Below are 11,930 nucleotides of genomic sequence, written 5' to 3'. Positions count from 1 at the left end.
TACGACGTCTTCTCTATTTTCTGAACAGGTTTGGCTGGTGACAACCTAACACAGTATCAAAATGCATTCAATATTGGTGATTATATAGCTAAGAGATATAGATGTCTTTATTTTGAGGAGTCGGGTTGTGTGAACAATGGACGGAGACGGTAAGCATGCATTTCATAGCATGTCTAATAATGCCATAATTAATAAAGGTTGACGCATATCTGGCCAAATCTTAACTTGCATTAACGTTAACATTATCGGTCTCATTACATCCATATCTACTTGCTATAGCTAGCTATGTCTAATAGCTACATGAAGGCATATGTCACTGATCAATGATTTGTAATTCAGTATTCATGCATGGCCCGCAAGTAGCTAGCCTACTCTTGTATTCTTGACTGCTCAGTAACGTTACTGTTTTCACTGCCTCTGCATGACGTAGCTACCCCCAGAGGGAAAAAAACATCACAGAATTATAGCGACCATTTATCCAAGTAAGCTGCTAATGTAGTTATGTGCAATAAAATGCTAATAAGAACATAAAATAGGGCCCACTGTCTGCCCTGGACAAATGTCCAAACTGAAGCTAAAACTTGGACACAGTATCACAAGGTCTGTCTGGTGATCCGAATCCCAAGAATTACAATTTCATACATCTCACGGGCATTATTGGCAGCATAGTGCTTCATACAGTGTTGAGAATCAGAGACCTGACTTGGCTGGGTTCGGGATCACTTCAACCTCTGTCTGTGTGTGTCTTTTAGAGGGGTTGGGATAAAGCAGAAGTTTATCTCCATTGGACATGTGTGAAGTCCTTCATTAGACAATAAAAACGGACATGTGTGAAGTCCTTCATTAGACAACAATAACAAAATCTTATTTTGTCTCTCTGTCCAGGGGCCAGCAGTACTGGGGCCACTCCCTCAGAGGAGATGAATGGTACTGGGAACCTGATGGACTTCCTGGATGAGCCCTTCCCTGACGTCAGCACCTACGAAGACTTCCACACCATTGACTGGCTCCGGGAGAAGTCACGTGACACAGACCGTCATAGGAAGGTGAGGGGAGCACACACACACCCACCCACACCCAGCTCTACACTCTAAGCATTTTCTTCTTCATCCCCAGAGGATATAATTCTTCTTCTTCTTCATCCTCTTCTTCATAATTGTCATCACCATAGAAAAACTCTTGATGTCCACCTGATTATGTTAACCTGATGATCTGTTGAACTTGCCACTGATGGTTGATTGATGGTTGTTCTAGATCACCACCAAGAGTAAGGAGTCTTACTGGGAGCTGATTAAGAGTCTTCTGGATGCCTGGTCAGGATGGGTGGTGATGCTGCTCATAGGAATGCTCACAGGTAGGAACCGCAGAGGTACCCTGCAAAATGTCTGACCTCTTTGGTACCGCGCTAGTCTCTTGTAGTATGGCGCACATGAAATTTGCTTCTGGCTGCCGGGATTCATACTGCACACACATGACATGACACGTGGCTCTCTAACAACCAATCAAAAGTCACACAGCCAGAGTTGTGAAATACCACGTCTGGTCTGAATCCTTTTGATAGGCTTGCCTGTTCCCTTGCTTAGTGTGATCTGTGATCTCGTGCTGTGTGTCCTCCCGTGTAGGTACGCTGGCTGGAGTGATCGACCTGGCTGTGGACTGGATGACCGATCTGAAAGAAGGGGTGTGTCTGTCTGCATTCTACTACAGCCACGAGCAGTGCTGCTGGACCTCCAACGAGACCACCTTCGACGACAGAGACAAGTGTCCGCAGTGGCAGAAGTGGGCCGAGCTGATGACCGGTCACTCTGAGGTCAGCAGATCAATAACCGTTAACCAGACGTCCTCTTGATTTAAAGCCCCAGTACTGCGTTTGCGTTTTAGCCCGACGAACGGCAGCCGTCACATGGCTAGATAAAGGGGTGTGGCTTGGGGAAATGTAACCACTCTCAGTTTCTGAGGTTTATCTTGGTGTTTGTTGTGGTAGCGGGTGGTATGATTGTGTATCAGGTTGTTAAACCAATATATTCCACCTGTTCTTGTTTCTCCAGGGTGCCGGGGCGTATGTGTTGAATTACTTCCTGTATGTGTTGTGGGCACTATTATTCTCTTTCCTGGCTGTGTCTCTAGTAAGAGTCTTTGCCCCCTACGCCTGTGGGTCAGGTATCCCTGAGGTGAGTGTTTTGAAATGGTAGCGTTCACTAATAGAAAATAACCGTGCTACAGTATTTGAAATACTACGTTTTCCTTGGCTGAAAAGAGTGTGCGTTCATTTCCGATGACTGCACAGTTGCAAAGGTTATCCCAATGAGGGGTTGCTGTGTGTCGTCTTGTGTAGATCAAGACCATCCTGAGTGGGTTCATCATCCGGGGGTACCTGGGGAAGTGGACCCTGCTGATCAAGACGGTGACCCTGGTCCTGGCTGTGTCCTCCGGGCTCAGCCTGGGGAAGGAGGGGCCCCTGGTTCACGTGGCCTGCTGCTGTGGTAACCTCTTCTGCTCCCTGTTCTCCAAATACAGCAAGAACGAGGGCAAGCGCAGAGAGGTACAGTAATAGCCCATTACGCTCCCATTTTTGCGGAAATAATACAATTTGGGGAAATTAAACAATTTTTAATTAAGTATTTAGTTTTAGTCTGTATGGAACGCAGCTTGTCTTTTGTGCAGGTGTTATCGGCCGCTGCCGCTGCTGGGGTGTCAGTGGCATTTGGAGCTCCGATTGGAGGAGTTCTCTTCAGCCTGGAGGAGGTGTTGTATACTCAAGCCTATTTATAAATCACCTGCTGTTTCCATTCAATCAAATGTCATCTAATTTCCAGATATGTTACTGTTATTTTTGTTGATCCATTGCCTTTGGAATGCTAAAGTGTTTCAGTTGAACTGCCGTCGCTATGTAATCTCTGTCCTCTTCAGGTGAGTTACTACTTCCCTCTGAAGACTCTGTGGCGCTCCTTCTTCGCTGCGTTGGTGGCGGCCTTCACCCTGCGCGCCATCAACCCGTTCGGCAACAGCAGACTGGTCCTGTTCTATGTGGAGTACCACACCCCCTGGTACATGGCTGAGCTGGTCCCCTTCATCCTGCTGGGGGTGTTCGGGGGCCTCTGGGGAACCCTCTTCATCCGGGGGAACATCGCCTGGTGTAGGAGGAGGAAGACCACTCTGCTGGGGAAGTACCCCGTCCTCGAGGTAACTAACTGTGGCACCCTATTCCCTGGCCTATATAGGGCACTACTTTTGACCAGGGCCCATAGGGTAGTTCTTGCATTGAGTTACTTGTTACGAGCACTGATTTAGCAGAGAGGCCAAATCACAATCTTCTAAATAGATACTATCTTAGTTGAATGCACTTATTGTACAGTTGAAGTCGTAAGTTTACATACACTTAGGTTGGAGTCATTAAAACTAGTTTTTCACCACTCCACAGATTTCTTGTTAACAAACTATAGTTTTGGCAAGTCGGTTAGGACATCTACTTTGTGCATGACACAAGTCATTTTTCCAACAATTGATTACAGACAGATTATTTCACTTATAATTCACTGTATCACAATTCCAGTGGGTCAGAAGTTTACATACACTAAGTTGACTGTGACTTTAAACAGCTTGGAAAATTCCCGAAAAGTATGTCATGGCTTTAGAAGCTTCTGATAGGCTAATTGACATCATTTGAATCAATTGGAGGTGTACTTGAGGATATAGTTCAAAGCCTACCATCAAACTCATGGCCTCTTTGCTTGACATCATGGGAAAATCAAAAGAAATCAGCCAAGACCTCAGAAAAAAATTGTAGACCTCCAGAAGTCTGGTTCATCCTTGGGAGCAATTTCCAAACGCCTGAAGGTACAACGTTCATCTGTACAAACAATAGTACGCAAGTTTAAACACCATGGGACCACGCAGACGTCATACCGCTCAGGAAGGAGACATGTTCTGTCTCCTAGAGATGAACGTACTTTGGTGCGAAAAGTGCAAATCAATCCCAGAACAACAGCAAAGAACCTTGTGAAGATGCTGGAGGAAACAGGTACAAAAGTATCAATATCCACAGTAAAACAAGTCCTATATCGACATAACCTGAAAGGCCGCTCAGCAAGGAAGAAGCCACTGCTCCAAAACCACCATAAAAAAGCCAGACTACGGTTTGCAACTGCACATGTGGACAAAGATTGTACTTTTTGGAGAAATGTCCTTTTGGTCTGATGAAACAAAAATTTAACTGTTTGGCCATAATGACTATTGTTATGTTTGGAGGAAAAAGGGGGAGGCTTGCAAGCCGAAGAACATCACCCCAACTCAACTGTGAAGCACGGGGGTGGCAGCATCATGTTGTGGGGGTGCTTTGCTGCAGGAGGGACTGGTGCACTTCACAAAATAGATGGCATCATGACGAATGAAAATTATGTGGATATATTGAAGCAACATCTCAAGACATCAGTCAGGAAGTTAAAGCTTGGTCACAAATGGGTCTTCCAAATGGACAATGACCCCAAGCATACTTCCAAAGTTGTGGCAAAATGGCTTAAGGACAACAAAATCAAGGTATTGGAGTCGCCATCACAAAGCCCTGACCTCAATCCCATAGAAAATTTGTGGGTAGACCTGAAGAAGTGTATGCAAGCAAGGAGGCCTACAAACCTGACTCAGTTACACCAGCTCTGTCAGGAGGAATAGGCCAAAATTCATCCAACTTATTGTGGGAAGCTTGTGGAAGGCTACCCAAAACATTTGACCCAAGTTAAACAATTTAAAGGCAATGCTACCAAATACTAATTGAGTGTATGTAAACCTCTGACCCACTGGGAATGTGATGAAATAAATAAAAGCTGAAATAAATAATTCTCTCTACTATTATTCTGACATTTCACATTCTTAAAATAAAGTGGTGATCCTAACTGACCTAAGACAGGGAATTGTTACTTGGATTAAATGTCAGGAATTGTGAAACTGAGTTTAAATGTATTTGGCTAAGGTGTATGTTAACCTCCGACTTCAACTGTAGCTAAGTTGCTCTGGATAAGAGCAACTGCTAAATGACTCAAATGAAATGCCAGTTTCTGCTTCTTGCTTGCTTTTTGGGATCTTTGCCGGTTTACTGTAAAGCACTTCGTGAGAACTGCGGATGTTAAAAGGGCTTCATTAATAAATGTGATTGTGATTTGATTGATTAAGGTGATCGTGATAACGGGTATTACCGCGGTCCTGGCGTTCCCTAACCCGTACACGCGGCGCAGCACCAGCGAGCTCATCTCCGAGCTGTTCAACGACTGCGGTGCCCTGGAGTCCTCTCAGCTGTGTGACTACGTTAATAACCCCAACATGAGCCGTCCGGTGGACGACATCCCAGACCGCCCTGCTGGGCCCGGGGTCTACAGCGCTCTGTGGCAGCTGGCCCTGGCTCTAATCTTTAAGATTGTAATAACTATCTTCACCTTTGGCATTAAGGTCAGTATGCTGTACGGCATGGCTAGATGGGGGTTATGATAGCTGACGTAAGCAGCTGTGAAATGTTACTGAACTGCTAATGAATGCATTATGTATGGGTTATGAAATATGAAAGTGTTAGGTCCTTTTCAAATAAAGTGTTACCAAGTTTTGATCCCAGATATTGTGAGTAGGATAACCGTGCTTTTGGGTGATTGTTGTGTTCAGATCACCTCTCAACCATGTTGTTTTATGTCCTCTGTGTTGTGTTCAGATCACCTCTCAACCATGTTGTTTTATGTCCTCTGTGTTGTGTTCAGATCACCTCTCAACCATGTTGTTTTATGTCCTCTGTGTTGTGTTCAGATCACCTCTCAACCATGTTGTTTTATGTCCTCTGTGTTGTGTTCAGATCACCTCTCAACCATGTTGTTTTATGTCCTCTGTGTTGTGTTCAGATCACCTCTCAACCATGTTGTTTTATGTCCTCTGTGTTATGTTCAGATCCCGTCTGGGCTGTTTATTCCTAGTATGGCTGTGGGGGCCATCGCTGGGCGAATCGTGGGCATCGCTGTGGAGCAGATGGCCTACCATCACCACGACTGGATCATCTTTAAGAACTGGTGTCGTCCCGGAGCCGACTGTGTTACCCCAGGTCTCTACGCTATGGTGGGCGCTGCCGCATGTCTGGGTGAGTTATCATCAGGGTTGTGTTCATTAGGCACCAAATGGAAGAAGACAGACTGAAACGGGTAGGGATTACTCTAAAATAAACACTCAGGTCATCAACTTTTGTTTTGTTGTTTATAGGAGGTGTGACCCGGATGACCGTGTCCCTGGTGGTCATTATGTTTGAGCTGACCGGTGGTCTGGAGTACATCGTCCCCCTCATGGCCGCAGCCGTCACCAGTAAGTGGGTAGCGGACGCCTTTGGGAAGGAGGGTATCTACGAGTCCCATATCCAACTCAACGGCTACCCCTACCTGGACGTCAGGGACGAGTTCACGCACAGGTATTACGGGATACATATTAGGAACTTTGTCATTCCTCCTCCTCAGGGGAGGAACCTCACACCTCCCCTAGTCCAAGTCTTAACCCTGCAGTAGTCAAGAGTCACCCCCTAATATGTGTCTGGTTTTACCAGACACATATTAAGCATAGTCCTGAACTAAAAACATATTTCAATGGAGATTCTCCATTGAGCATGCTTTTGCTTCCAGGAGTTGGATTAATCTGTGTCTGAGAAACAGACCATAAGAATTCCCAATATGTGATCCGTACACAGGACCCTGGCCACGGATGTGATGCGTCCCAGGCGCAGTGAGCCCCCCCTGGCCGTGTTGACCCAGGACAGCACCACAGTGGAGGACGTGGAGACGCTCATCAAGGACACCGACTACAACGGCTTCCCTGTGGTCGTGTCCCGAGAGTCAGAGCGCCTCATCGGCTTCGTCCAGCGCAGGGAACTCACTGTGGCCATCAGTAAGACATTAACCCTGGCTCTCTCTCTCTCACACACACATTTTAAATACTTTATTCAAATCCACAAATCACATTACGATCAAGAAGGATTGGATGCATAGACACTTAAGGATACAAAAAGCACATTCTCCATACAGGTGGATGCCCATAACAGCTGAAAGAGAACAGTACCTTGCTAATTGCTTTGCTCAAGTCTTAGGCGGGCCTGCAATCTGAAGGCCGTGAACTGTAAGCCTACAGTATGCAACGTGGCCAAGGCTGCCAAATATCAGTGCTACCGACATGCACTCATATCCAAGGCTGTGCATGCGTGATATGAGGGGCTTGTATTTAAGAAGGTTTTCAGCAAAGGCCCACTCCATCCAACAATCAAATGAGCAACCCACTTCCAAAATGACCTCCTCTCTCTGGCCTCCCTCGACAACATCAATATCTAGCATACTAATAAAGGTTCCATTTAAAAAAATAGTGGGACTGTTACATTAGGTTGTTTTCACTGTGAAATGACAGGCTAAATATACATTTTTTGTTTGGAGAACGTGAATTATAAGTTGTGTTCAATAGCTACTGTCAGTCCCATATAAAGCCATCAGCATGTGTTGAGCAATACCGTATTTAATGTGTCGGGTTCATTATTATCTGTCGTGTCTGAGGAGCCACTGATATTTCACCCTCTCTCACCCTCTCTCTCAGAGACTGCCCGTCAGAAGCAGGACGGGGTGGTGAGCAGCTCTGTGGTCTACTTCACGGAGGACAACCCCCAGGTGGCCGAGGCCTGCGACCCCCAGCCCCTGAAGCTGCGGCGCATCCTGAACCTCAGCCCCTTCACTGTCACGGACCACACCCCCATGGAGACCGTGGTGGACATCTTCAGAAAGCTGGGCCTCCGACAGTGTCTGGTCACCAGAAGCGGGTGAGTGTCATCAGTCAATTAACCAATCGAACATAGTTTTCGTCCACCAGATGAGTTTAGAATGTATTATGTTGTAGTCCTCGGGCAGTTGCCCATGAGCGACATACAGTCCAGGGCCCGGTTTCCCGATAGCGATGGAATTTAGGCTTACGGCTGTTTTAACAACGGATCTTTCCCGCAACGGCGCGAAAAATGTAACGAATACGTTTCCCAAAACACCACCCAGATAGAACGTTCGCTAAATGCGTCGTTGATGCATTAGCGCAATAATAATGGGATCGAAAGAAAGACGGCGCTGCTTTCGGATCAGCGTTCTCCCTTTCAAATCTTACCTTAACATTAGAATTATTCCACAACACTGACAACAGATCAGCTCCTATGAGATATTATCACCTATGGCAACAAATATTAAAGTGTCTAATTCTTACCCTATAACAATGCACTAAATCAAGTGCAACTTTAGTAATGGTGGCTTTGGGAAACAGCTCAGAGATTTAAGTATGCTCCTTTTGAAGGTTCTAACAATAAACTTAGCCTTAAGATGCTTTTGGCTCATTTTAATTTGGTGTTTAGATTTATGAAAACTATAGACTCTGTTGAATCATTTCTGAGGTTTATTGGATGGTGGAATGATTTGTATTTTGTTTTGTCCCCCCCCCCCCCCCTCTCTAGGCGTCTGTTGGGCATCATCACTAAGAAGGATGTCCTCCGTCACATGGCCCAGATGATGAACCAGGACCCAGAATCCATCATGTTTAACTAGTTGCCCAAGAAGAAGAAGAAGCTTTATTATCCCCAGGACCTCTTTGCCCCTCCCCTCCCTTAGACTGTAAATAGTCTAACGCTACTGTAACCTGTAATGAAGAAAAGTCACTTCTCAAATACAGGCCCCCCAGTGTTTAGAATGTAGGGATGGAGCAAGAGGGGTGAAGAAAGAGGGGGATCAGGACTAAGATGGATAAATGCAACAAAGAAAATGGAAGGATGAATAAAGAGGGGTGTAAGGACAAAGGAGGAGGATGAATGAAGAGGGTGTGAGGACCAGGAAAGAGGGATCAAGAGGGAGGGGTGGAGGAATAGGGGTGTGAGGACCAAGATGGAGAGATGAAGGAAGAGAGGTGTCGATCATGGCAAGGAGGGAAGCATCTTATGTCTGGGATGAGTTGTTTTAGTTTGATGTGCTGCTGACCCCATATTTATGTTTTCAGTGACGCTTCAACGCCTACTGGTAACTGACTTCAGTCTACGTTGTCAATGTTAAGTTGGTGGCCCTTAGAACCCATTGTTCCCAGGGTATATTTCACATGTCGATGTTACTTTGACATTTGCGGCTTCTCAAATGTTCCTCAATACTGAACTGTAATAACATAGTTTTAACACTGGTACTGTATGTATTTGCTAGAGGACCGCGTATCATGTCAATTGATTTAGTTTATCCAGGGTATGTTTTTTGTTGGTTTTTTTGCAATGAAGAATGCACTTTGGAGGGAAAAAAAGCTGAGCCAGGAAACGCCACCAAGTACAATGTTTTTCTTGTTACTTTATAGTTCTCACTCCATGCTGTCCCTCACCAGCGTCATAGGTTTTGTTTTAATATGCCGAGGGAATGTATTGTGGAAAATAACTGTGGAAATATTGAACCTGCCTCACTTCCGTTCTGTTTGTTTTATTCTATACTTGTCAGTCCATACAAGAGCCACTGTGGTTGTGTGGATTTAGCCACACTAGGTTCTCTTTGTCATTTCATACCAGAAAGATAATTCCATTTTTATTCATATTTTTTCAAATCCATCCATCCATTGTTACTACTGTATTGAGAAACTATCGATTTGTCATTATCTCAAGCAATTGAACACTACTGTAGTTGTTTATAGTTGTCATTATAATATGAGCTGTTGTTTAACATTACTGTAACTTGGACCTGGTAGAGAAAGGGATATTTGCACTTTTGTTGCTGTTTGTAAATAATGTCCAAGTGATGCACAATATACTATTTGCAATGTACGCAGTTCTGACATGAAATTAAAGGGATGTTGTGTCAACAAGAATTAGATTGTATTTATGTAATTGTATTATATAACAGATACAAAGTTTAAGACAATTCAATTGTGGGAGGCGTATGATACTCATCACATGCTAGTAATATCTTTGTCATATGTGATGTTGAAACACAAGGAACCCCGAGGAAAATGAATAATTGAGGGTTGCTATAATAAACTCAGCAAAAAAAGAAACGTCCCTTTTTTCAGGACCCTGTCTTTCAAAGATAAATCGTAAAAATCCAAGTAACTTCACAGATCTTCATTGTAAAGGGTTTAAACGGGGTTTCCCATGCTTGTTCAATGAACCATAAACAATTAATGAACATGCACCCGTGGAACGGTCGTTAAGACACTAACAGCTTACAGACGGTAGGCAATTGAGGTCACAGGTATGAAAACTTAGGACACTAAAGAGGCCTTTCTACTGACTGTGAAAAACACCAAAAGAAAGATGCCCAGGGCCCTTGCTCATCTGCGTGAATGTGCCTTGGGCATGCTGCAAGGAGGCATGAGGACTGCAGGTGTGGCCAGGGCAATAAATTGCAATGTCCGTACTGTGAGACGCTTATGACAGCGCTACAGGGAGACAGGACGGACAGCTGATCGTCCTCGCAATGGCAGACCACGTGTAACAACACCTGCACAAGATCGGTACATCCAGACATTACACTTGCGGGACAGGTACAGGATAGCAACAACTGCCCAGTTACACCAGGAACACACAATCCCTCCATCAGTAATCAGACCGTCCGCAATAGGCTGAGAGGCTGGACTGAGGGCTTGTAGGCCTGTTGTAAGGCAGGTCCTCACCAGACATCACCGGCGATGTCACCTATGGGCACAAACCCACCGTCGCTGGACCAGACAGGACTGACAAAAAGTGCTCTTCACTGACGAGTTGCGGTTTTGTCTCACCAGGGGTAATGGTCGGATTCGCGTTTATCGTTGAAGGAATGAGCGTTACACCGAGGCCTGTACTCTGGAGTGGGATCGATTTGGAGGTGGAGGGTCCATCATGGTCGGGGGCGGTGTGTCACAGCTTAATCGGACTGAGCTTGTTGTCATTGCAGGCAATATTAATGCTGTGCGTTACAGGAAAGACATCCTCCTCCCTCATGTGGTACCCTTCCTGCAGGCTCATCCTGACATGACCCTCCAGCATGACAATGCCACCAGCCATACTACTCGTTCTGTGCGTGATTTCCTGCAAGACAGGAATGTCAGTGTTCTGCCATGGCCAGCGAAGAGCCTGGATCTCAATCCCATTGAGCACGTCTGGGACCTGTTGGATCGGAGTGCGAGGGCTAGGGCTATTCCAAATGTCCGGGAACTTGTAGGTGCCTTGGTGGAAGAGTGGGGTAACATCACAGCAAGAACTGGCAAATCTGGTGCAGTCCATGAGGAAGAGATGCACTGCAGTACTTAATGCAGCTGGTAGCCACATCAGATACTGACTGTTACTTTTGATTTTGACCCCCCTTTGTTAAGGGAGACATTATTCAATTTCTGTGGAACTTGTGGAACTTATGTCTCAGTTGTTGAATCTTGTTATCTTCATACAAATATTTACACATGTTAAGTTTGCTGAAAATAAACGCAGTTGACAGTGAGAGGATGTTTTTTTTGCTGAGTTTATTATTTAGAGGTTCTACTGACAAACAGGTCATAGTCACATTATTTTAAAAAGGAGGACCAAGTTCTAAGATCAGGTCATCCCATAATAGCCTGCGTTTGACACCTGTGCTGTTTTAAAATTCAAATAGGGTTATTTACACATAGTGTTTAATTATAAAATAAGACTGTGAAACTATTTGAGATACAACACAACACACTGTACAAACTCTTAATTGTCAGTGTTACTGTTTTGCAATAAAATATTTGAACGTGAACGTGAGAGTGAGCTTTCAGTAATAGACAGCAGAGGGCACTGTTGGCGTGCAAACAAGCTACAAATGTATGTCATTCATTTGAAATTATTACTGTAAACAATGTAACCTAATAGCTAATGTAGCTAGCAGAACATTTTTTATTAACTGTTGCTAGCTAGATGATATCATCACACATTGGATCGAGCT

The 11,930-nt window shown here is 44.8% G+C and overlaps 1 protein-coding gene across 1 annotated transcript; it reads left to right on the top strand.

Annotated features, from left to right (window-relative positions):
* Positions 1-9,997, top strand: LOC120051273 (H(+)/Cl(-) exchange transporter 4). The gene is made up of 14 exons (XM_038998045.1): positions 1-149; positions 886-1,046; positions 1,255-1,354; positions 1,623-1,810; positions 2,049-2,171; positions 2,336-2,542; positions 2,665-2,745; positions 2,911-3,183; positions 5,167-5,439; positions 5,923-6,109; positions 6,229-6,430; positions 6,704-6,900; positions 7,594-7,813; positions 8,486-9,997. Exons 1-14 carry the CDS (start codon positions 137-139, stop codon positions 8,574-8,576), a joined length of 2,316 nt encoding a protein of 771 aa, XP_038853973.1. The 5' UTR covers positions 1-136; the 3' UTR covers positions 8,577-9,997.
* Positions 9,998-11,930: the final 1,933 nt, after the last annotated feature.

This window comes from Salvelinus namaycush, chromosome 7, assembly GCF_016432855.1.
Source record: "Salvelinus namaycush isolate Seneca chromosome 7, SaNama_1.0, whole genome shotgun sequence".
Taxonomy (NCBI): Eukaryota; Metazoa; Chordata; class Actinopteri; order Salmoniformes; family Salmonidae; genus Salvelinus; species Salvelinus namaycush.
Note: the sequence above shows the minus strand (reverse complement) of the source record. Positions and strands in the feature narration are given on the sequence as shown.

Coding starts and splice junctions, on each gene's coding strand:
- LOC120051273 (XM_038998045.1), top strand. Junction 1,811..2,048: donor TGATGACCGGTCACTCTGAG/GTCAGCAGATCA, acceptor TTGTTTCTCCAG/GGTGCCGGGGCGTATGTGTT. Junction 5,440..5,922: donor TCTTCACCTTTGGCATTAAG/GTCAGTATGCTG, acceptor TGTTATGTTCAG/ATCCCGTCTGGGCTGTTTAT.